Source organism: Crocodylus siamensis, chromosome 1 (genome assembly GCF_052110815.1).
Source record: "Crocodylus siamensis isolate JL-2025a chromosome 1, ASM5211081v1, whole genome shotgun sequence".
Lineage (NCBI taxonomy): Eukaryota > Metazoa > Chordata > Crocodylia > Crocodylidae > Crocodylus > Crocodylus siamensis.
The window spans coordinates 162,531,208-162,557,677 of record NC_143395.1 but is presented as its reverse complement, the minus strand read 5'-3'; the positions used below and the strand labels follow the sequence as shown (position 1 = coordinate 162,557,677).

Genomic DNA, 26,470 nt, shown 5'->3' with positions numbered 1-26,470 from the left:
ATTATCAAAATCCACCATGCCGCTCTAAGAGCAGAATTTTACCCTGACAAAAGAATCCAGCATTTGAACTAATCCAAACTTGCTCCTGTGTGCAGCCTGAGAGTCCCTACTGGTTAAAAACATAATAAAAATAAGATAGAGTGAGGAATTAGACTTGCAGCCATATTAATTTGAAACACATGAGCCTATAATGACAGGATGAAGAATCAAAGCCAATGCACACACTTCTTTTCTTTGGCAGAGCATGGACATAGGTTGATTTAGTGTCATAGGGTTTCACAGCTGGTCCTTCTAATGTTTGTTCTTGAAACCTGCAGTATTAGGGATAAACCCTTGTGCACACAAGGGGCATTTTCACATGTGCTCGGTGAGGTGGGGGGGGGAAGTGCTTTAATTAGAGTAGCTCCTGCAGTGTATCATGTATCAGTGTCCCTGCACTTCAAAATGGGTGGGGAGGAGGGGGCAAGAGAGCACTAACTAAAGCTTGTTGAACAATATTTCAAGTGTCGCCATTTTGAAGTGTGGACACTGATACACAAGTTGTGGAGGCTGCCAGAGCATGCTACTTAGTATGCTCCAGTAGACTTGATTAATCGGAGCAGCCTCCCTGTACATCTACAGGCACCCTAGGTTTTTAGCTACTAGTGTAGCAGAAACTAGGGTAAATTGTTCTGCAGTTGCATAAATAGGGTCTGATACAAGGGGTTTGCACCCAAGCTGCTGTACTACTGACTTGCATTTTAGGATGAACAGGACCTTAAAATAGTGAAGTTTAATTCCTGACCATCAGTTCTTCTTTGTCTGAGATCTCACTAAGACAGGTAAATTGTTGGCCACGACAACTCAAGAATTCAGCCTGGTGTCTGGTACCCCACCATGGAGTAAAAAGATGTCATAGCTAATAATTGAACTGGAAACAACAGAGATATTTGGACTGAGAGGTGAAATGGAAAAGGTAGGAGTGAAGGAACCTCTGAAGACTGCTGAAACCCTTGCATTAACTAATAGGGTGCCTGGGCATAGCTTCACTTCCTATTTGCTTTTAATGGAGTTAATTTCTCTCTCCTGGATGCTTGAATGAACAGCACATCCCTGCTTGCAAAGCACTACACTGAGTTGAAGGGATTAAAGCAGAACATTGACAGGGTGAGGAAATAAGTTTGAGTGAGCCAGCAGCTAACAAATTAACCACACTTCTAAGGGGAGGACTTCTCCCTATAGGGATCTGAGCTATAATCTACACTTCTGTCCTCCTGCTAGAGCTCACTGACCAATAAGCACTTCCCTTTTCTATCACACCCTGCTCAGTTTGTTGTCCGAGACGAGCAGAGTCCCAAATATGGGCACATCACTCTTCTCTCTAAAGAACATGCTGATCTGGAGCCTCTATTCCCAGCCTCTATCACAGCACGGGAGCTGAGTTGGGGGCCATCACTGGAGTCCCTTGCTGGTGCCTGTAGTTGCAGCAGTCAGTCCCAGCCTTGCTGGATGCATCTGCACCATGCTGAATCTTCAGAAGTGGAAGAGTAATACACAGGACCCTCAGGCAGGCTTTGCCACCAGAGATGTTCTCCTGGCAGGGGCCTTTCCCCTGGCTCTCTGCTTCTTTCAGCCTTGCCTAGACTCTCTTGGACAACCACTTCAGGCTGCTTTTGTCACCAGGGTGACCCTTTTCTCCATGGACAAATAGTGTGATTCTTTTATTTCATCATCAGGGATCTGTGTTTTCCATTTCCCATGGAAAAATGGAGTAAACCATGGATTTTACCTTTTACCGGAGGCAAACACGGATTTCTCATTTTACTGGAGAAACCCATGGATTTTGCATTTTTTTGCAATGGGCTCTCTGCAGGCTGGCAGAGTTCCAGCCGACAGGGGGCTGGGAGGGAGTGGGAGGAGGGCAGTCAGGCAGGGGGTGCACACATGGCCACCACACAGCCTGAGGGGTGGGGGGGAATTGAGGCCTCCACAGGGCAAGAGGGAGTTGAGCAGGGCTGGAGCTGCTGTCCAGCTGGACAGTGCTTGCGGCTGGGGTCTGCAATATGCAGCTGCAGGACCCTGGTGGGAGTGGGACGAGGCCACGTGCAGCTCATCCAAGGTGGCAGGGCTGCATCTCCCTGCTGCTGCACACACTCCCGGGGAGCAGGGGGCACCCGCACCCCCCAGATCTACGTGCCGGTTGGGGGTGGAGTGGATTGCCTACTGCAGGCTCAAGCGGAGGGGGGATGCTCTGCTCCCTGCTGCTGCATGCACTCCCAGGGGGCTAGGGTGCAACTGTGCCTCCCAGATCTGCGTGCAGGGTGGGGGACTGTGTGCTGCCCACTTCAGGCTCATGCTCCCTGCCCTACTACCCTCCCACAGGGCCTCCAAAGCTCACTGTGTGTGACCCAGCACTGCAGGGAACAGCAAAGCTGTGCAGGAAGCTGCCTGCTGCTGCAAGCTCCATGCAGCCTGAGTCCCCTGTGCGCAACCCTATGTTGCAGCCCCTGCTGCAGTTGTTCAGGCAGGGGACACCTTGCCAGGGCAGCCTGCAGTGGCAGGCAGCTTCCTGCGTGGTTCTGCTGTTCTCTGCAGTACCAGATTGCATATACTGGGCTGTGGAGGCACCAAGCAAGGGCAGGAGCCCACAGTGGGTAGCACAGACGTCCCACCCCAAGCACAGATGTTGCGGGGCACAGGTCCATCCTGCCCCCTGGGAGTGCATGCTGCAGTAGAGAGCGCCCCCCCCCCCAACCTAGCCTGCAGCAGGCAGGCAGCAGGGTGGTGCTGGGCTCCACTCCACTGCAGCAGTTACTGCCTCCTGCCAGGGGTATGGGGCGGTCAACTTGGGTCCCTGGCCCCATAGCCGTGAAAGCTGGGAGCCCCCTCCAGTAGGGCTGGGGGAGCAGGAGCTGGGGGGTGGGGGCATCAGCAGGCTGGGGAGTTGTGGGGGGAGTGAGGGGCAGGAGCAGGGCTGGGAGGTTGTGAAGGAGGGGATAAGGGGCACCAACAGAGCCAGAGGGCTGTGGGGAGGGAGTGAGGGGCACCAGCAGGGTTGGAAGGACTGTGGGTGGGGGAGTAAGGGGCACTAGCAGGGCCAGAGGGGTTGTGGGGGGGCCTTTCATTTTAATCACAGATTGTGGGTTTTTTATCAGAGAATTTGTGATTTTTTTATCAGACAATTTGCAATTATTTTTTTTGTAATCAGGGCAAACCAGGATCCCTGCTCATCATCCTTTAGGAGAGAAAAGCTTTATTGCCTCAGACTCAATGCGTAACTCTTCTTTAACCAAGACATCCCTCACTTGTCATTTACCTGAACTGTAGATGAGGTCTGACCCATCCTGTCACTAGCAGAAGATGGAATAAAGCTCCCTCCCCTCTAGACCCTCCGTCCATCTCCCTCTAAGCTGCTTTCCTTGATCACCAAGAAGTGTCAACAGTGAGATCCTTCCTTTCTAGTGCTTCATGCTACAGGGTTTACACCCTGTTCTCTATCTTGGCAGGATCCTTACCATGTGTCATCAGCTATATCCTCTAGGTGACCTTAACTGTGGGGTACACAATCCAGCAAAGTGACTAAAATGAAATTCTCTTCTGTCCCTTAACTGCTATTTATTTTGACACTTCATCCCAAGTGAACCACAAAGCTATTTGGATACAAAATCTCCTGACTGCTTCATGCTTCTGCCTTGACTGCAGCCCTTGGCAGTGTAATTGGCTGGATTACATAAGGGGTTGGATTATACGTTCTAGTCAAATCCACTTCTACCAGCTGCCTGCATGATTTTCTCGAAGGCAAAGTCCACCCTCATGAGGTATTAATGAGCTTGGGCAAGGTTTTCCTCTTGGTTACACTCCTGTAACTCCATTGAAATGAGGTGTGCTGCGTGAATATAGCCAAGGGAAGAATTTGACCCTGCTTACTTGCTGTGGGCATTGCACTATTTTTAACTTGTGTCGGTTAGGTGAGCAAGCTTGAATGTAAATTTTCCATACAAAAGCCTCTGGATATAAAGTCATTAGTATGAATGAACTAACAGGCTGACAGTATTTTCTGGAAGTACCTGACCCTATCAGCAGGGACTGATGGTGCTGAGAAAAGCTAAAATGGGCTCTTTTGCTTCAGTGAGGCAAGTGGTTTATTAGATCTAGGCTGGAACAAGGCAAGAGTAGTTCTCGGGTGAGAGAGAAGATCAAGAATATGGGCTGAGCTTTCCACGGGGAGGGATTCCAGCGGTGGCCACACCTAGAGAGAAGGTCTGAGGTGAACTCTGTCTTCTTTTGTTGCTAATTTCTGCACTAATAAAACCACCAACAGGTCACGCTTGGTTGCTACATAACATTTACAAGAATGTTTTGGGAGGATCATCTGCCTGCACACTCCCTGTTGGATTCCAATTTGTCCTTCTTATTTAATAAGTTGATCCAAATGCTTGTCTTTGCAGGTTCATTTATTCCCTGGAAGTATTTTATGACTTTTAACCTCCCCATCAACACTTCTAATTGTAAGTGGTAGGGCACTTGCCTGGTTGCTTTTATCAGAGATAGGCAGAGAACATTAGCATGAGCGAATCATGACTACTCTCCTCAGCAGTAAAACCTGTAATGGTAAACGACAGTGGAACTTGGCCTGAATATCACCCCATTGAAACAATTGGAACAAGTATGATCCTCTCTGTTAATGCAGTAAAATCCTTCATCAGAAAAAGTGCCATGATTCCAGGACTATCTACACCTATATCCTCTTCCTGGTCTCTGGGCATGTGTACATGTGAATTTAAGCAAGCTTAAATTTAATCCGCATTAAGCTAATGCACATTGTGTTTTTTGGCAGGTGTCTACACATGGTGTGCCTTGGAAGTAACTTTAGTCCCAGGTCAGTGAAGCCCTGCCATGTGCCCCTCTGGCCACCAAGGGGAGCTTCAGCCTCTGGACATATGACTGCCAGCACTTCACAGTGATATTGAAGCCAGAGCCAGTTGCCAGCACTCGACAGCCATTTTGAAAGCGCACCGTCTGCACTGTGACCTCTGGGATGACTCTTCCTGTGTCAGAACAGCAGCATGGCAGAGAAGTAGGCAGCATGTGCCAGCTCTGCTCCTGGCACAGCTGTGCTTACCAGCCCTGCTTGCTCCAGCTCCTGGCTCTGGTGCTCGGGGACAGAGTCCCCCACTCCTCAGGGCTGCTGCTGCTGTCCTGCTCACTCACCACCATTCTGTGCACCTGCTGCTTGGCCACCCAGCGCCACCTGACCTTCCCCCACCTGCTCCAGCTGCCTGCTGGACAACTGGTACATTGCCTTCTGGAGCCCCCACCACCAAGCAGCTGCTTCCACCTGCTCCACTGACCACAGGCTCCAGGATACCCCTGCTGGGACCACGGTCATCCTCCTGTCCCAACAACCCATCACCTCTCGGCCCACTGCACCAGCCAGCACTGGTGGGAGCACATTGTGATGCAGGAATGGGATGATGACCATGTTATCTGACATGTTCCGGATGACCCGGGACACCTTTGAAGACCTACTGTGCCAGCTTCTGCCCCATGTGGAGTGCTAGGACCCAGAGAAGTGCCCAGCCATTTCCCCCAACACTTACCTTCCCTGCCACCCACACACCTCCTGCCCATCCCCCAGCACCACTCCAGAACATGCATGTTTGTAACTAAAACCTTTATTCCCTCACACCCCTACCCCATTCACCCCACCTTCCCTCTCAACCAACAGAGTCTCCTCCTCCTTCCCTCCCCAACCCTCCTCCCAAACTGAAAACTGTATACAGCTGTCTCACTCTTTTTCCAAGTCCCAGATGGGGCAGGGGCTGTGGGGTGGTGGATTCCAGGATGCAGTCTGGTAGCAGGCGGCCAGCGCCCTGGCTATGGACAGTTCCCCTGTGGGGCTAAGGGCTGTGGCAAATGCCAGGGGCTCCTGTGGGCAGGAGGTGGTGGAGGCCCTCCTCCGAGGCTCAGGCAGAGGCCTATTGTAGGGGTGTAGGTGGGACCCTCTCTGGGCAGGGTTGGGCCCAGGCATCCATCAGACAAACCCCACCAGCCCCACTTGCTCCCCTGGGGCTGCTGGGTCACTGGCTACAGGCAGCCTGCCTCCCCTGCCCCCTTCCCAGGGTGGGTCAGGCTGCTGGCAGAAGCTGCTGCTGCATCTCCAGAGCTCCCTTACTTCCCCCCACACCCACAGGCCAATTGTTCTGCTGCACTGCTGCCCAGCCCATGGCACCCAGACTTGGGGCATGCGGGGCTCCTGGACAACTGGGCTGAAGGGCTGGCCATGCCTCCATCCTCCCCACAGGGTGCCTCTCCAGGGAGGTGCCCCTACTATGCTGCTGCTGCTCCCCGAGTATGTCCCTGCTGCATGTGCCCTGGGTGGTGCGTGATGACCTGTTTGTGCAGGTAGAGTGCTGCCAAAGCCGCTAAGTGCCTCTGCTGCTGATCCTGCTGGTGCCCTGGCACACCTGTGCTCCTGGTCTGGGACCCTAAGCAATGACAATGTGAGGGACAAGCCTGGGTTTCCCCACAACCTCCGCCAGTGCTTGGAGGGCTACCTATCACAGCACTACATGTCCCTGCCCCCCCACTGCTGAGGACAACATTACTACCACAGCAACGCCTTCCTTGGCGTGTGAGAGGCCTGTGTCCACCCAGCTGTGGGACAAAGGGGACAAAGGCTGCTCAGTAAAGTTGAACTGTATCCTGCCTCTCTGCATGCTGTGGAAGGGGTGGGGGGAAACACCTGGGGCCAGGGAAGTGCAGGCGCTTCAGGCAGGGAGCAATGGCAGGGGCTGGGGCAGGGACTGGGAGGTCTCTCCCCCAGTGCAGGACTTACCACGTGTCCAAGGCTGGTGGCTTGGCGCGGGGTTCCCTGTCAGCAGTAGCATCTGGCTGTGCCTAGTGTCAACAGCCTGCGATGAATGGCAAGCTGGTGCTCAGCCAGGTCCCCTGCCCAGGGAGGACCTGGCACTGCTGGCGGCCAGTGGTGGCATGGTTGGCCGCTCCTTCTGGTGGACTGTGGAGCTGGGCCAAGGGTGAGGAAGCATCTAAGCCAGGCTCCCCAAACTGCCAGTGGATGCAGCAACTGGGGAGGTGGGCAGGGCAGGGCACTGAAGGCCTCATGGTGGGGTGCAGATGATGGAAGGTCACCCCCGCTGGTGGCACTTGCAGGGGTGCAGCATGGTTCCTGGGGCACAAAAATGCAGGTCAGCTCCTACAAGAAGGGCATAGTTTTTCTGGGCATGACTGGACCAATGATTGAAGTTAGTCCTGACCACCCACTGTGCCCGCAAGATCTTGGCCTACTTGTGGCATTACTGCACTGTCCAGGAGTAGCCTCACACTTGCATCCTGGCTGAAATGGCCTCATAAATGTGGGTGTTCAAGTGCCCACCCTGAGTGAACTACCTCTAGATGTCAACCCCTGCCCAGAGCACCACAAGGTCATGTACCTCCTTGTGTGTCCAGTTGGGGCCCTGGGCACTTGGGATGGGTGGGCATGCGGGTGGGGCCAGGACTTGATGGGGACAATCTTCTGGACATGTTCCCCATGCTGGCTGTCTAGGCTCCTGTTCAGTTATCCCTGCAATGCTGGCCCTGGAGGCATCCAGCACAGAGGCATGGGCAGGGACCATGAGTCGCGTAGTAGAGGCACTTTACTTCAGTGCCTGAAAAGAGACAGAGCTGGGGATGAGCAGGAGAGGGGAGCAGGTGCTGGCCCTGCTGCCATAGAGAGCAGGTGGGGCAGCCCTTGGGGGATCTCAGAGCTGGTCAAGGGATACAACAGGCTTGCCCAAACTCCTGGGGTGTGCGCCCCAAGGCATAAAATGTCTGGAGGCTTTTATAGCTTGCAGCTAGGGGCTGCCAAAGAGCAGCCTAGCCCTGGAGGAGAAGAGGTGGCCAGCTAGGAGCCCTGAGGCTGGGCTCTGGCCAGCCCCTTGGTGGCTGCAGACCCCGCGCTGAAGTCCCTGCATTAATGTGCATTAATGCTTCTATACATGTTAATCCACTTTAACTAATCACACCTAAATTTGGTACTTGCTTCATACAGGTATCAAATTTAGGCATGGTTAGTCTAAAATCACCATTTTTAAAGTGTGTTAAGGGCACACATGTGTAGACGTGTGCCCTTAATGCACCTTAAATTAGGCTAAAGTGCATTAAATGCCCATGTGTAGACACACCCACTGAGTACATTCCCCTCACGTGGTGGGGATATTGTGCCTTTGCTTTTGGAGTGAAATTCTGCAGTTCTCTCACTTAACTTGAGCCCTGGGGTATAGTACCCTGTTCACCAATACTTCCCCCATTAGGTTTGACTGAGTTTGCACACCTCGGGTGCATCGCCATGAGCCTGCATGTGTGGTTTGTGGTGCCGCAAACCCATCTTTGGTGCCACAAACTGCACATGCTGCATTGCTAAGCACGGCAGTTTTGTTCAACGCTGGGAAATCCCAGTGTAAAAAAAAATGAGTAAAAAAAAAAAAAGCAGTGTGGTGCAGGTGGCTACAGCATGTGCCACTCAAAATTGGATTCTGGCTGCCAGCCAGGTTCTGCACACCTGGATCACCACCACTGCTGCCCTGGGAGGCCCCTAGGGCCCCAGGACAGGCTGCTGGGGCCAGCCTGAGTGCTGGCTCCAGCCTCTCCTATTCCACCTGGGGCAATTTGCCACACACCAGTGTATGCATGCAGAGGTGTGTCCAGGGATAACTAGGAGCAGCACAAATATGTGCCACTACAGCAAATATGTGCTATTTGTCCCCAGGGAAATATACATTCCCACTTGGGGGGACATGTCACCCTTCCTGTTTTTCTTTCAGGAGCACGTGTAAGACTGCTCAAGACAAAAGATTTATTTTACAGTAGGAATAAAGCATAGGGAGGTTGGGAGAAGAAGGACTTCAAAACCAAGGAGTGTATAGACTTCTTTTTTTGCCTAAAGACAGTTGTCTCCTCTTTATGGTTTTCTCCAGGTTTCCCCCCACATAACAATAAGAGCATGAAAGTGGTAGTACTTCTGAAACATTCCCCCTTTGAAATGACCCTAAGTTTGTATGTGTCCATACCTAAAATCTTGATCTGGTTCTCCCAAACAGCTCTATTTTGTTTTGAGTCTTCCTCTTTAAACTGGTATGGTTCTTTTTGTAAGTTGTTTTAGTTCTTTTCTGAGTTCCCAGATGATGGCTCTTCTGGACAAAATGAGAGCTTAAGGCTCAGGAGGAGATCAAGCAAGAATGGCTCTGCCATTGTCCCTTAAGAGCCCTCAGGTAATTTGCTAAGGGGAAGTTTAATTTGAGCTGTTAATTCTTTTCTTGTTTTTTTTCCTGACAGCCACCATTAAGTTAAACCAGTATAGTCATACAATAAACTTCCCAATAACAAGGCCAGCATACAGTATTTGCAAATGATTACAGAACATCTCCAAATCTGTCGCAAACAGAATTTGACCAAATACAGTGGGTATATCTACATAAGATGCTATGTCGCCATGATGCTGATGCTACTGTGCAGTAGTAATGAGCTCTTGCCCAGTAGCTTGTTGCTACTGCACAGTAGGGTCAGAAATGACCCATATGCTGCTTGGACTGCATAGTCAGGGGCATGTGTAGATGCTCCCAGGGTTACCCAGATTACAGGTAGCCTTGTGGGTAGGCTGATAAGAGGAAAAAACAGGTCAACAGCCCAACCTTTTATTTGCTTGTACCTTTTATTTGCTTTGCTTTTATTTTTTTTAAATATGAAAGCAAACATTTATTCAAAAGCCTAGCTGGCTACCCATGAAAACAGAACGTAGGTTTTCTTCTGTACCAGCTGAGAAGACTTGAGAGGTGGGAGGAGGGTGGCATGCAGAGTGGCAACAGGTCTTCTTGAATTTGCTGAGTTCTCCGAATTTCCCTCCACCCTATGCCCAATATTTATAGACGTCTCTTTAATATTCTAATTAATGATCTCTGTTTGTTTTTATTTCACTTTCTTTGTTTCACTGAAACTTTTGGAACTGGACTGAACCAGAGCTCTTGTGAACTTGGAAGGTGTCATTTAGTTGGGATTTATATCCTTGGAAAAGAAAGAGGGAGGTTTTCTTATGCCCTCTCTTTCCCCATTGTGGAATGCGGTTCCTGTTTCTTCTTTACCTTAGATTATGGTCTTCTCTGTCAAGGCTGTTTTTGTTTTATAAATTATCTAGGCATTTTAACAAAAATATATCAATTATAGCAAAATAATATTTAATACATTTGGTTACATCAATAACTACTATTTTAAGGTAAGGCTATGCTATAGTGTATGCAGCTTATTTAATGCATGGTCTTTCCTTATCTCCTTTTAGGCCTTGTGCTGTGTTTAATTGTTTGATACCTTCCTTTACTTGCTGACCAAGTTAGTTGTCACATCTGCAAAGGTTCACACTACGGTCACTCAGAAACAAGCTTTGGGGCCTTCTGTTTAGCAACACTTCTGCAGCTTAGGCAAGGCCCCTTGAAAATGGCCAAGGTTGGCAAGAAAAACAGCTGGCAAAAATGACCCTGCAGTGACTGCAGCAGTCACATACACTCAACAGCAGATCCAAGATTTTGTAAAGGGAGGTGTAGGAGCACAGGTCAGCACTGTAGGGGGGGCTGCACCCCCATTCCCAGGTTCTCACCCCAACTGGGATTTTCCTTCCCAGTGCCCACTCCAGGTCTGGCAGAGAACCCCCAGGATACTGAGTGGAGAAGGAGAACCCATCTGCTACTGCTACCACCGCCCTCAGCTGAATCTAGTTCCCCATGCAGCCTGGCTGGAGTGAGGCAGAAGCCGTTCTAGCACTCCCCACGCTCTCTGGTCAGCTGGGTGAGGGGCAGCAGCAGCAGCTGGCAGGGAAAATTTCACTGTTAATATGACTGCATGAAAACTAGATTTTCAGTTTCATGGTAAATAGAAAAAAAAACATTTCAGAATATTACTCACAATATAGAGGGTAGTACTTTCCTCTCTTCTATTTCTTCTAGAAGCAGACTCTAACCATAAGATCCTGGCTGGGAAACGCATGAACTCCATTGATTTGTAAAGCACCAGGGAGCCAATGATGTGGCTAAAATCCATGTACAACCATGTGCAATCCACATTCTCAGCATTCCTATCTCCCGAATAGGCTGTACCACAACGATGTCCACACAGGACATTTTAGACACATGAAATGAAAGGTACCAGCACTCCAGCTCTTTGCTCTTGACTGAGGCCATGCATCCTCTACCAACTAGCCAAGAAATTGCATGGCTTTGGACCTGCTTCTGACCCTGTACATCCCAGAGCCTTGCAAGTGCTAGAGTTGCTCTGTCACAAAGGCTACCCCAACACACTAATTATTTTGTATGGGTAGAAACAAGCCTCTAACCCTATATTTAATTGTGAAACTAGCAAATTGTACTGTTCTGATTAGTTTTGTAGTCTACGTAGCATTGATTTTGTTCTGTGATTGCATGGTTCAGGTAAGCAAGCAGCACAATGTAACCTACAAATTGTAAATTTGATTGTAATACCCACAGTCTACCCTTGTAGAAAAGTTACAAAAGAATCGTAAGAAGTAAAATGTAAATGCACCACGGAATTTATACAGCTAGTCAACAAAAAGTGAATTGATAATTATGAACTGCACAGTGTTTGTAAAAAACAGTTTGTGAAATGATCTGCAGGCCAAGAATTATTGGTTAAATGAATTCATAAATCATTCTGAAAACAGATAAATGTGAGAATGCTGCAATCTGTTCATAAACAGCAAGAAAGTTGAAATAAATTATCTATTGCCGGTTATTTACTGGGAAAGCTAGCAGTAAGGCAGCACCATGTCTTTAATATATGAATGGTTATTTTTGTAAACATGAAGGACTGGAATTTAATTTAAACTCTGAAGAAAATGATGGTTCACACCATTCTGTTTCTAGAGCAGGAACCATATTTTCAGTTTTGTGGGAACTTGAGTTCAGTGTCCCATTCCTTGCCCCATTCTTGGATGGAGGGAAAAAATCTCCTAAAATCAAATTTTGGCAGGGGTAGGAGGGAAATGTAGGTTTATTGAAATGATTCATTATTTCAACTATGAAACTCTTCCTAGTTTTGACACTTAATTTTAGTAAATTAAAAGAAACTCTGAAATTATATGTTGTTTTCAAATGAAAAATTAGTGTGCCAAAATCGTTGAAATGGAATTTTCCATAGTAGGAAAATGTTCTTTTAATTTGTTTCCATGAGGAAATGTCACTGAAATTGATATACTTTAACAGCACATTTTACTTTCCACAAACCGGCATTTTCTAAAGGAAAAGTGTTCCATCTGAAAATTTCCAAACAGTTCTAGTGTTATCTTCAGCATATGGTCAAATTTCAGCACAAGGCCCCTCCATGCCATTTTTATTTTAAGAGCAGTCCATCCCATTCAGAATTCAGTGGATATTGTTCCTGGAAACATAATGGCATGATATGTCCCCAAGGGGTTACTTTCTTCATGCCAAATTCTACCTGTAGTTGCAATTGGATCTGGTTCAAATATTGTTGTACACTTTCATTAGGCCCTGGTAAGTAGTTTCAAATTTCATCCAAAAAGTAGTTGCACTTAATTAATGAGAAAAGTAATTATGTCATCATGTATGCAATGCTAAATGCTGACTTCCTTGCTTCGTTCTCACGCAGGTATATTCCTGAATAAGAACTAAGTACAAACTAATTGTGGAGCAGGACTTTATGATCTGCCCTCTAGTTTGTGCAGTTAGAAAAAGTTGTGTTTACCGTAGCAATACTGTCATAAATGGGAAAGCAAAAAGGATGAGCACAGACAACAACTTGCCTATAAATAGCACCTATAGATTGTTCATAGTCTTCCTGCATCTAGAGTAGAGGAGACGAATAAGTGGTAACATGAGACAGGTATACAGAATGATGCATGGGCTGGTAAAATTGATTGATGTCTGTCCTTTTCTTTTTCACATCCAGCCTTATAATACAAGAGCAATGGAATACCCAATGAAAGTGACGAGTTTGGGCAGAGTTATGTTTTTTCCCCATCTGGAAAGTGAAGAATAATATTCCTGGGCATTTCTGGCCAGGTGCAGAGGGAGTTTTACAAAAGCAAAGCATCACCCCCACCACTTTACTTCACTTTAGAAAAATCTCTGTCCTGCACACAGCCCCACCCCACCTTGTTTTTCAGGAAATGGAGGAGGGAAAATTGAAAGTGTGAATGAAAATATTTCTTCCACAAACAGAGAAATTTCTTTTCATTTCTTTTGAGTTAGAAGTCATTTTCTATGGAAGAAGTCCTGACAGAAAACTTCCAAATAGCTAAAAATGCCCTCCTGTTCCTCTGCTAGTGGCAATACCATATGTAATCTCACCTTCCGGACAGGAAAAATAACAACAATTATCAATTGCATGAATAATCTGAAAGAGAAAAGGTATGACAAAACAGTCTTACCAAAGAAATGGCATTGTTCTGGTGTTCATCGTAAATGGGAAGGAATAGCATTTACAGATAAGAGCACAGGGTTTGTCTTACAGGATTAGACCACTGGTCCATCAAATCTATTCTCCCTAGCAGAGCCCAATATCCAGTGAGGCAAAACACCTTAATTCAGGAAGCCAAATGTACATTTAGGAGGAAAATTCCTACCTGGCTTTGCAGTAATCACATTATCACCAGAAGTGTAATACAGATTTCATTATTTTTACCAAATAGAATAATACTTAGTACATCTATCAGCTCTTACCTGAGGAGCTCATGGTGCTTTACAAAGTGCTTTACAAACATTGATTAATTAATTCTCGATGTTGATCACAGTATAGAAGTTTTAAATGAACAGTCTATTACCATAGAAAGGTTAAATGAAATATTCAAGGTCACCGAATAATTCAGTGGAAAAGCTGAGACTCAAACCCAGGACTTACAGCTCCCTGATCTAACCACTGGATACACTGTCAGACCCTGTAATCTTTACTCTATCTTCATTAAATCTTTTTCCCTCCACAAAGACTCTCATTTGCACCAGATCCTGAGCTGTTGTAAACCTGCTTTTCATTTAATTGAGAATTGCAAGTTTGGCCCCTCTCAGCACATGGGAGTCTCAATGTCAATGGGAGTTTTACCCAAGCAAGGACTGAATAGCTGCTCTGAATCCTAAAAGTAGCCATTTTTCCCATGCAATGCAGAAATCATAGTTGACAGCATAGGAAGGATAATGAGACAAAGTATATTTTGCACTTCCATGATGCCCACAATCTCAAAGATCTTTAGAGTCATTAATTAATGATGTTCATTACTTAGTTCAGGACCTCGCTCGAAGGTAGATTGTAATAGTGGCTCTATTTTGTAAAAGGAAAAACCAAGGCAGAGAGAGGTCAAGTCAACTAAGGCCAAACAGGATGTCAATATCAGAACAACACTTAAATCTCCTGATTCACAGTCCTGTGTTTTCTAGACATAAGCACTTCCATCTCTCCGATTTCTTCTACGTACCATAGACAAATAATGGCAAGTAATCCAAATGCTCATTAGCAGAAACAAATCTCTCTTTGTAGGATTTTAAAGCCACTCTGAAAATGGACACATCAATATAACCCTCCATAGAAAAGCTGACAATCACAAAATGGTGTCATGCTGCAATAACTGAAATCCCCTGCCAGGCTGCTGATGGTGCTTTCTAATCAACTTTGCAATGAATATTCTTAAATCATGTTAATCCACCATTTAAGCAGAGATATCGGTTCCAGACAATGAATCACAATACCTGGAGGGGAATATACCTGCTGCTTCCCCAGAGAGCAGGTGATTAACAGGGCACGCATGCTGTCAGATGAGCTAGCAGCAGTGGCGTTTATCACCTCAGAGCTCCTTGCCTTGGATGAGGGGAGTTGTGCTTCCTGCTTTTGGTACAATCAGCTTTTATTTATGTGGTGCTAATGTAAAAGCATTCTTAAAGGAAAATGGCACCTGTTTTGCTCTCTGGGATAAATTCTGCTCTCAGTTGCACAGATGTATGTCTCACTGAACTTGGCTAGATGCTGGACTGATCCATGACTTTCCTGAAAAAAATGACAACCCCCTAAAAATTCACAAGGTAAGAAATAGTCATGAGTGAGCAAATTTTTTTAGAGAACTCATGACCCTTAGTGCTGCACTGAATGGTAACGAGGAGGCTGAAATATCAGCCTTACCTTGTTTGCCTCGTTCTTTTCAATGTTCTCCTTCTTGGGCTTCTAGAGTCCAGCATGTATGGAGAGCCCTGAAATGCCATGCCAAAGGGATCGCATCCCAAACTGGAGGACCCTGTTCCAATGGGATTTCTGCAATCTAGCAGCTCCTGCAATATGGATAAGCTTGGGGAAAGGATCTGAATAGCAGAGGAGCTTTCCATGTTGAACCCCAGCTCTGAACATTTCAAGGTTTATTCATCACTACTAACTACAGTATTAACTACAATAGCTTGAATTTACTACAATAGCTTGACTACTTATGCTGCAGTTACTGCTGTGGCTGAAGCCTGTGTAGACATATATAACTAGCTTTAGCCTAACTAATCTGCTTACTGTTATCAGGATGCCTGCAGCAAGAGGGAGCTCAGGGCAAGCTAACTGTCTGAGTATTTAGCCCGGACATTCAAATCAAGGGTTCCTCCCCTTGGACTCCCTGAAACCTGAGGATTCCCCCATATCGCTGGTCACATTTTACCACCTTGGCTTCAGGCTTTGCTATTATGGGTTCCATTTCTAGAAAGCTTTGCTCTTATAAGCAACCCTTGCTTACTTGAGCAATCCCACAGAAAGTAAATTGGACTCACAGCTATGGCTAGAAAAAAAATTGGGAGAAATCTTTACAGCCAAGTACACATAGTCACACAATCCAAGGCAGAATCAGTTCAATCTTTCCAAGTTCATCTAAGCTGCGTAGATTGAACTGATAAGCAAGTGAACAGACATTCATTTTTGATTCTGGAAATGCAGCCACGTGACTGCAATGGGCCAGGCCAGAAGCTGGGGGGTGCTAGAGCATGCATGCCTGCTCAGCTGTAGCAGACAGCTTAAGCCACAGACTGCCCACCCTGCAAGGGGTGTTGGTGGGGGAGGTGCAAAGTGTCCTGGGATGCTGGGGGACTGTGAGTTAATTTGAATCTAGAGGGGATCTGAGACAGAAGTTCAATAAACCAATTCAACTTAGATCAGTTAAGTCTGATACTACATCCATCCAGGTTTATCTTAAACTGCTTTTGGACATTCTGAAAGTGGTTTATGTGCACTGAACTTCTGTTGTGTTACAGATTTGAACCAGTTCCCAATCATTTATACTGGTTCATGTGTATTTTCTGCCCCTAGCCTAAGTCTTAATTGATACTAACTTAAAATACCTGTTTTTCATGTTACAGCAAGCAGAACGATGCATAATCATAGACTCCCTGTGGTGAGTCCACCCCTCAGTGCCTTATCCCTTGACAACCTCTCCACTGCCTGGTGAAGCCATGAGGAAAACAGCTTATGTGAAAGCCAAGCAGCTGTGAACACACACCGCTTTCCTGTAACAATGGCTGCATCTGAAACCACAGCTACACAAGCTCAACCATTAATTTGCGCAGAAGTGAAAACAGGTTGCTGCGGATGTCAAATAGGAGAGGGGTGCACTTCAGCCCCAGTTTGGCATTGCTGCATTTCATAGATTTCATAGACATCAGGGCTGGAAGAGCCCATGGAAGATCATCGAGCCCAGCCCCCTGCCCCAGGGGCAGAAAGTCAGCTGGGGTCATAGGATCCCAGCATGATAAGCATACTATTGTTTGCTCTTGGTCTTGAACTGAGGTTCACCCAGTTGTGTTTACCCAAGGAGGAGAAAAACCGGCTGTATAAAGGAGAGCTGGAATGGAACTAAAAACAGCACAGCTGTTACCTTTCTGGTTGTGGCTGGATAGCTTCACCGGAGGCACTGCAGGTAAAACATCGCTTTGCTATTTTATTTATTAAAAGATAAAGTAGGAAAATACAAGTATTAGTATTGAAACAGCATCACTGACACATTGAAAGGGATTTGTCTTGGGGAGATAGAATAAATTACCTGGCCCAATCCTTGAGGTACACTGTTACCTGGAGGAAAAGCAAAGATGAGTTTGCCTTCCTGTAAGGAGTCTTCGTGCTAATGTGATAAGATATCAGAAGTAATTGGATCTAGTGGGAGTGGAGACCCTCAGCGGAAGAGAACTTTATACAGTGACTGTAGGCTGTAGTTAAATAATGCAGAAAAAAGGTAACTATGCTGTATATGCAAGATGAAGGAAATTCACATTCATGAATAACCAGAAAGGAATTCTTTTTAGATTGTTAGGTGTAGAAGGCCCTGTCAGGATAAGGACATGGGAGGTGCTCTTGCTTTTTGATTGGGCAGAGGATTCGTGAGTTATTTTGCTGCTTTGCTACTGATTTGCTGTGTCACCTTGGGCAAATTACTTAAAAAAAATCCCTGGCTCTTTTTTTTTTTAAAAAGAAGAAATCTGTATGCTTCACTATCTCATAGGAGCACGGTGGAGGTAATTCACTGATGTTGATAAAGTGCTTCGAGATCCTTGCCTGACAGGCTCACCAAGGGAAAAAGGACTTTCACTACTACAGCAAATAGTGCATGCCTTAGTCAAGGTTAAATGTGAAGCTGCATAGAGGATTTGGCAGTGTTGGCTCTCAGTAATTTTATTAATGTATGAGGTTAAATTCTAGTGTCTAACCTCCTCCCTCAAGATACAGAAGTTGGCTGGGCCAACATTTGTTGGAAATGATTTGAGAAGACTGAAAAGAAAAACATTCTCAAAGAAATGAAACATGGACATGTTCTTCATTGGCTCATTTCCACTTATGACTCAATGGACAATGGCAGAAAAAGCCACTGAATATTGATATGTATAATATTACACCAAAAGCCTTGCCGTTACCATGTGCAGATAACCAGCAGTACCTGACATCACCAAGTAACTCACAACAATACTAGGTGGTTGCCTTTTATGTGGGTCAGGGCTGGAGCTGGATGAAATGAACACTCTGTCAATGGGTTTTGCAGTGCTTCAGTGAACAGCAGGTGGCATGGCAGTCTTGGGTTCTCCACCAGGATTTTCTGGTGGGAGTGTGTAGGAGTGAGCCTGTTTCTCTTTCTATTTCCCTAAAGCTTGACCCATTCTTTCCTGTCCTCTCCAGTTGTGCCACTGTTGATTTTCCCTTCTCCCATCCTGACTTCTTATCCCAGTCCCAGTCTCCTTTGTCTTCTACTTCCAGTTTCACCTTGAGTCATGGACAACTTTCCAAAGGTGGTCCATAGCAATAATTAGAAAGAATGACATTGTGCAATCTTTTGCTAGCAGGAGGGGAAACAGTGGGAAAATGAAAAAGGAGGTGAGAGAAAGAAAAAACAAGCAGGGAAAGCTAAAAGGTACCAAATAAAAAGTTAGTTATAATTCTATTTTTAACTTGGGTTGTGGTAACAGCTTAAAGAAACTCTGAGAAAATGTATGTCTAAGCCCTTCTGAGTAATAGTGTCATTCCCCTATGACAAAGAGGGAAACAATGTCTTGCTGTCCATGTCAGTAGGTGTTTCAAAATCTCACCAGTGTTATACATTACCCCCTCCAAAAGACAAGATTCAGTCAGAAGGGCTCTTCCTAGCATTTGTGGAATAAAAGTCCCTTATGCAAGGGCTAGCACAAGGACAACGCATCACTCAAATCACACTAAAACCCTTAGTATTCAATTCACTGTGACACTGCAAGCAGCACAGTCACTTTAAGTGACACAAGTCCATGTACAGGGATTGTAAGGTGGTACCAAATCAGAAGGCATAGTTGGTGCCTATTCTGCAAAGGTGTAGATGCCTGCCCCTGGGAGGTCAGGGCAATAGTGACTCAGGAGCTGAGTGCATGTTCCTGTACCATGAAATTCAAGCGGAACTGCTTGATTAACTGCAAAAGATATATAAGTGAGAGCGATAGATATATAAGTGAAAGTAATAAGTGACTTTTAAGTGAAAGTAATACAGCACATGGGTCTGTATAGACTCGGTGAGCAAGGGTGAATTTCAGCCACACAGAGCAAGAGCTTGCATGCCTGTACATGTGCATGCTTATTGGCCAAGTACAAACATTAAAAAAGCTCAAGGCGGAATCAATCTAAGTTTCGTGGCTCTCTGTAAGCGGCATAGTTTAGACCGGTAGTACGTCTGCAAAGCTGATGAAGTTATTCTGCAGGGGGAAGGTAGCTAAGTGCATTGTTTTCTTCACTCTGGTTGCTAAATTATTCCTGATGTGTTAAACAGTGTAATTAAACATACACGCGCGCGCTAAAAACTCTTGTTGTTCTCCGTCAGAAGGGAGGTGGAGAGAGAGAGAGAGAAAGAGAGAGAGAGAGAGAGAGAGAGCCTTCAAGCTCTGTTAGTTTTAATTTGAGTTGTGGAATTAGTAATCAGTTTTGCTGGAACACTGTTGCAGGAAATAGATCTTTGCATGCAAGGGGCTCAGGCACAGTTTCAAATGAATATTTGTTAAGGAGAAACCATTCCCTTGTCATGTTATGGTACATTACATAAGATTTATTTCTATTGTATTAAAAAATGCAAGCCCAAAGGGAATGTTCTTTCTTCATGTTGGCTGAGGGTGATTTCTGAATTTCATCTGATTCTTTTTACCCAAAAGTGCCTCCTTTAATTAAAATAAGACATGACAAGTCTTGTCTTTCCAAGGCTACTATTACAGGTCCTAAGAGACATGGCATAAGGCCAAGTGACTTTAAGCATCAAACAGGGTGTTACCCTTATACAGAAGGAAGTTTTAACTGCAGTTTTAATATGTTTAAGTAATGTTTTCAATGTACATGTTGACACACAGACAAATCAGGAGGCAAGCACTCATTTCAGTGTCAGCCCTCCCTTTCAGAAAACGATGGGAGCTCCTTGAACCCATGAGGATGATAAGTACAAGGCACTTTCATTTGTCAAAAGGGGAATAATAAGATCCACTGGTTGGAAGCTGAAGCTAGGTATATTCATTCTTGAAATGAAACATAGTGAATATAATTAAGCATTAAAACAACTTACCTAGGGACATAGATTCTCCATCTGCTGCAGTCTGCCAAATGAGAGCTGTAATAGCTCAAAGAGTAGCTGTGGGCTGGATGCAGGAATGACTGGTCAAAGTCCTGTGGTCTTTCATGCAGGAGGGGAGATCAGTGATCCCTTCTGGCCTTAAAAATCAATAGTTTCTCTGCTCAAAGTGACAACTGAGTATGAAAACAAAACATGGTTAATTCATAATGAAGATGACAGGAATGGATTTAGAGGCAAGGTTGGATGCATTTTTCTGAGAGGACTCAGAGGGATGTTAGCACCTTTTAGAGAAGAGTGGCACAGCTTAGGTGAAACCAAAACTACACTGAGACTATAAATCTGGTTCAGTGATCTGGGATGGCAAAACCCTTGAGGTCCCATGAAGAACCGGAGTTTTAGCATTCTTTTCTGCTCCTCTCTCATTTTGTATACCTGACTGCTCTTTATATAAAGAAGAGTCCCCAAGTAATGGAGTATTTGTGGGTTTGCATGTGCACCTATGTGCATGCCTGTGACTTTGAAAAGGACATGGGATCAGTGAAAACAAAGATCTGTAAATGCTGTTTTTACAACGAATAGCGTAGACAGGAACAAATTACACTATGGCTCGAGCATGTGGGAGTCTGCAAATCCTGATTTATCTCCCCTCATCTTCAAGTATGGTGAGGAACAGGACTGGAGAACTGAGCAAGAACCAATGAAGGATCCATGTTTACCTATGGATTCACAACCAGCCAACTTATCTTCTGAGGCTTTTCTCAAATCCCTCTTCCTCACTTTTGAAACATGGTCTATTGTGTTCTTTGTCAAATGTAACAGGGAAGGGCCCCAGTGCTAGAGCTATTACTCCTTGAACTCTTCACCATTAGCAACTTGCTCAGTGCTGTGCCACTGCTGTACATGTCCAGAAGTGGGCAGAATCCCTCTCTATGGTGGCAGGGTTTGCCTCTGTAAGCGTCATTCATGTTCCTGCAACAAAGGAAATGTCACACTTTGCAGTGCCAGTAGGAGCTATTCCCCACAGAGAGTTACTCTTTGGATATTTTCCACATGAGCAAAGACTTTCCTGGTTATGCTGGACCCAAGCAACTCGCCCAGAGGAATGTCCCCAGATTTGGGTAGCGGGTTGCAAAATCCAGGTATGGATCTATTCTTTACAGTTGAGTCAAGTCAGAGATTGAATCACAGAATCTAAATGCCCCTGGTTTTGGAGTAAGTAATGTTATTCCTGAGTTCAGTCAAGGAGCTGTAGTCAATGTTTAAGAACAGATTAACTTTATTAACAAATACATTAAAGAAGAGGGATTGTAGCAGGGAGACAGCTTGACCATATAGGTACTCAGAACAGCTAGAGACCCTCTGGGTAAAAATTCGTGGGGAATTCGGCACAGGGGACACAACGGTGGGAGTCTACTACAGACCTCCCACTCAAAGTCCCGAGCTTGACCAGGAGTTCGCCTGGGAACTGACTGAGGCCGCTTGCTCCAGGACCTTGGTTGTCATGGGTGACTTCAATTACCTGGACATCTCGTGGGAAGATCACTCAGCTAAATCTGAGCGGGCGCAAAGCTTTCTCTCGTGCGTGGATGACCTCTACCTGACCCAAGAAGTCTATGGGCCAATGAGAGGCAAAGCGCTGCTTGACCTGGTACTGGCTACGGGGGATGACCTAATCGGCGACCTAGTGATCGATGGGAAGTTGGGTGACAGCGACCACGAGCTGATCACCTTCACCATCCATCGTAAAGCTGGCAAGTCAGTCAGCAACACAGAAGTCCTTGACTTCAGAAAAGCCCACTTTGACAAGCTCAAGAGGCTTGTTCGTCAGGCCCTCAGGGACCGTGACCCCAGGGAGATGGGAGTTCAAGAAGAGTGGTTGCTTCTCAAGGAAGCGATCCTCAATGCACAAGCTAAATCTATTCCAACATGGAGGAAAGGCAGCAAGAAGGCACAGCAGCCCCCCTGGCTCTCCAGAGACCTAGCGGACCTACTGTGGCTAAAAAGGAAAGCCTACAAAGGATGGAGGACGGGATTCACCTCCAAGGAGGATTACTCCGCGCTGGTCCGGTCCTGCGGGGACCAAACCAGGAAAGCCAAGGCTGCAACTGAACTCCAACTAGCTTTAGGCATCAAGGACAACAAAAAGTCCTTTTTCAGGTATGTGGGGAGCCAGAGGAAAAGCAAGGGCAATGTTGGACCCCTGCTAAACCAGATGGGGCAACTGACAACTGACGCCCAGGAAAAAGCCAACCTATTAAATAGGTACTTTGCGTCAGTCTTTCATCAGTCACACGGGATGCCCATGCCTGCTATGGGACAGGGAAATCTGGGTGAAGGGAATCCCCTACCCTCCATCAATGCTGACCTCGTGAAGGAACACCTTGAGAAGCTGGATACCTTCAAGTCAGCTGGCCCTGACAACCTGCACCCCAGGGTACTCAAGGAGCTGGCGAGCGTCATAGCCCAGCCCCTGGCACGGATCTTTGAAAACTCCTGGTGCTCTGGTGTAGTGCCCGAAGACTGGAAGAAGGCCAATGTGGTGCCGATCTTCAAGAAAGGGAGGAGAGTGGATCCGGCTAACTACAGGCCCATTAGCCTGACTTCTATCCTGCGGAAGATCTTAGAAAAGTTTATTAAGGAGGCCATCCTTGAGGGACTGGCCCAGGCTAACATTCTAAGGGACAGCCAGCACGGGTTTGTTGCGGGTAGGTCTTGTTTGACCAATCTCATTTCCTTCTATGACCAGGTGACCTATCACCTGGACAAGGGAGAAGAGATTGATGTCATATATCTTGACTTCAAAAAAGCTTTTGATCTGGTATCCCATGATCACCTCTTGGCCAAACTACCCAGTTGTGGCCTTGGCTCCACCACGATCCGTTGGCTGGGAAATTGGCTTTGTGGTCGGACCCAGAGGGTTGTGATTGATGGCAGTCACTCATCATGGTGCCCTGTGACCAGTGGGGTCCCTTAAGGCTCTGTCCTGGGACCCATCCTGTTCAACATCTTCATTAATGATGTGGACATTGGAGTCAGGAGTGGACTGGCCAAGTTCGCCGATGACACCAAACTTTGGGGCAAAGCATCCACGCCAGAAGATAGGCGGGTGATCCAGGCTGACCTGGACAAGCTCAGCAAATGGGCAGACGAGAACCTCATGGTGTTTAACACCGAAAACTGCAAGGTTCTCCACCTTGGGAGGAAAAACCTGCAGCATCCTTATAGGCTCGGCAGTGCTACGTTGGTTAGCACTACAGAAGAAAAAGACTTGGGGGTCATCATTGACCACAAGATGAACATGAGCCTGCAATGAGATGCTGCGGCTAGTAAAGCGACCAAAACGCTGGCTTACATCCATAGATGCTTCTCGAGCAAATCCCGGGACGTCATTCTCCCCTTGTACTTGGCCTTGGTGAGGCCGCAGCTGGAGTACTGCATCTAGTTTTGGGCTCCACAATTCAAAAAGGATGTGGAGAAGCTTGAGAGAGTCCAGAGGAGAGCCACGCGCATGATCAGAGGTCAGGAAAACAGATCTTACGATGACAGGCTGAGAGCCATGGGGCTCTTTAGCCTGGAAAAGCGCAGGCTCAGGGGTGATCTGATGGCCACCTATAAGTTTATCAGGGGTGACGACCAGGATCTGGGGGAACGTCTGTTCACCAGAGCGCCCCAAGGGCTGACGAGGTCGAACGGTCACACACTCCTGCAAGACCGTTTCAGGCTGGACATAAGGAAGAATTTCTTTACTGTCCGAGCCCCCAAGGTCTGGAACAGTCTGCCAGCGGAGGTGGTTCAAGCACCTACATTGAACACCTTCAAGAGTAAATTGGATGCTTATCTTGCTGGGATCCTATGACCCCAGCTGACTTCCTGCCCTTTGGGGGGGGGGCTGGAGTCGATGATCTCCCGAGGTCCCTTCCAGCCCTAATGTCAATGAAATCTATGAAATCTATGAAACCTTGTTTCTAACTAACTGTCCACAACCAGTTTTCTTCTATCAAGTTGGTTACATCTGTACAAACGTTTTCTAGGGTCAGTTTCTTAGAAATATTTGTGAAATGCAGATTTGGATCTATGTCCAAATTCTGCAGCCCAGTCAGTTCACTCCATGCTGGTTATTTGAGAACATGATCCAAACTTGCATACAAGTTAATGAGAGTCAGTCCATTTCTGTCAATGTGTTTTGGAACAGACTCTGAGAAAAGACGCTACCAGGGAAGCATGTCTCTTGGTGACCATTCTCAGCACAGGCGGGTGTAGCAAAGGCAGGTGCATCTGGGTGAGTCCTGAGCAAACAAAGGCTCAAACATTTTCAGTGAGCAAACAGAAATGAAAGTAAATAACCAACAACCACAACGCTGCCCGGCATGCAATGAAAGCAACAGCTCCAGGACTTAGGGAACCATTACAACTGCCTGTGATCACCTTGCTGTAGTAGGGTTGGAGTGTTGTTGTAGCCAGAATGATTCAGGAAATATGTGAGAAGCAAGGTTTCTATTTTTGTAATATCCCTTATCAGGCCAGATGTATAGTTGGGAGAGATGTCAGACAGGCTTTTGGGCACAGTGTGCCTTTCCCCTTGTCTAGGCAGACCCGAGGAAGGGCACTTCATGCTCCAAAGTTTGGCTTACATCTCTCCCAACTGTATGGCTGGTCTAGTAAAAAATATCATTGAAAAACAAAAAACAAAACCCTTGCCTCTGTCATCAGCTTGGCTTTTTTATTCCCCCTCCCTGCCTTCCTCCCAAGAACAATTTTCCTTTCCCTTCCATGTGCATAGTCCCTCGCCCTGACTCACCCCAGTCTCACTTACGCTACCTAGGTTATTCAGTAATAGCTCAGTGTTTCCAAGATGACGTGCCCTTGCTGTCCTCAGGGAAGACTTAAAATTGAATGTAAACCAATGGCATCATGGGTTTAAAGATAAGTCAGCTGGGATTTGACTGCTTCTGTTTTCCCCAGGCATTTCCAGCTAATAAGGATGTTGTCACCTCTGCTGCCTGCAACCTTCTCAGTAGCTGCTACAGAATCTTCCCTCTCCCTGGGTGCTGGGGGGGCAGCATTTCAGATTTGGCAATTAATAGCAGCCAACACTGTTTCTCCTTCACAGGATTAGGAACATGATGCTAGCCCCTGGCCCACAGCGCAAGCTAGTGGAAACCTGGCAGACAAAGGAGAGGCCTGGAAGCCCACAGAACCTCAAGAAATTAAACAACCAGGACTTCAACCACCTGAGAAGCTACTGCCTGAGCAAAGGGCAGCTATTTGAAGATGGCACCTTTCCAGCACATATCAGTTCCATTGGCTCCCAACTGCTCCCTGAGGACAAACTGCACAGTATAGAGTGGAGGAGACCAATTGTGAGTTGCTACTCATGATGGTTTTTAGTAGCCCTGCTTTGTTAATAGGAATGCTAAAATCAGTGTAAGTAGACAGATGTTTCATTTTACATGTTGGCTGTTAGCTGCACCCATGAGTGAGGAGCTGTGCACAGCAGGCCTGACCTGAGAAGGACTAAATATTGTGTCTCAAGAACTGTGTTCCAGAGTTGGTGGGAGAAGGTGTTTAATGTGACATCTTCTGCAAGAGTGCTGTATATGTTCTCCTCCACTGGCCATTTTGGAAATTCTCAATGCCTGCTTTTTAAATAGTGGAGGGTCCAGAGCCTGGAGCCTTCAGGGTAGGTGTCCTTGGGATTCACTCTTCTAAACAGAAAAGAGATGGTGCCAAATCGTTAAACTACTCACCAAGGAAGGTAGAAACCTCAGCTCTAGGCTCTCCTCATCCTGAGGGGATTCAAAGCCACATCACCCCCATTCCAGGGGAGTACCCTAACCATCAGGTTATTATAGTTTGAGGGTCACCCTCATTGCCTTGAAAATGAGCCACTAGGAAGCCCACAATGCAGGATGTATGGAGCCAGAAGGAAAGCAAACCAAAAGGAGCGTGCCTCTATCGCTTAGTGGTTTGAGTACTCAGCTGTGATCTTACTTTCAGGCTTATTTCTGAAGTTCTTCTTCAGTGACTGTTTGATGCAGCAGGCATTCACAGTCCTAAGAAGAAGGACTTCATCTCCTAGATGAGTGTCCTAACCACTAGACTATAGATGCAGGCTCCCTATTGCTTTCTCTCCCTGGCCTTATGGTTCTTCCTTTATTGGCTTCCCAGGGATACAGCTTCAGTGGAAATGGTGAAGGCTGACTTCACCCAAGCTATTTTGGAGCCTCATGGTTAGATGTTTGAATGGGTGAGGAAGGCCTATAACCTAGGTCTTCCACTTCTCATGCTCCTACACCAACCATATTTTGGAATGGAAATGCTTCTGGCCCTCACAGCTTGTGCCTGACTCAATGCTGTTGATATGCAATGAGCATTCTCAGACCTTGCCTCCTGAAT

The 26,470-nt window shown here is 46.5% G+C and overlaps 1 protein-coding gene across 1 annotated transcript in view; it reads left to right on the top strand.

The window, feature by feature from the left end:
- The window catches only part of CAPN13 (calpain 13), a 133,656-nt gene that overhangs the window by 27,469 nt on the left and 79,717 nt on the right, over nucleotides 1-26,470 (top strand). Inside the window, exons 2-5 of the mRNA XM_090047294.1 lie at nucleotides 4,817-15,071; nucleotides 15,215-15,396; nucleotides 16,374-16,930; nucleotides 25,185-25,434. Of these exons, the coding sequence (XP_089903420.1) occupies nucleotides 25,195-25,434 (240 nt within the window). The 5' untranslated portion in view covers nucleotides 4,817-15,071; nucleotides 15,215-15,396; nucleotides 16,374-16,930; nucleotides 25,185-25,194. The remainder of the gene's footprint in view (nucleotides 1-4,816; nucleotides 15,072-15,214; nucleotides 15,397-16,373; nucleotides 16,931-25,184; nucleotides 25,435-26,470) is intronic.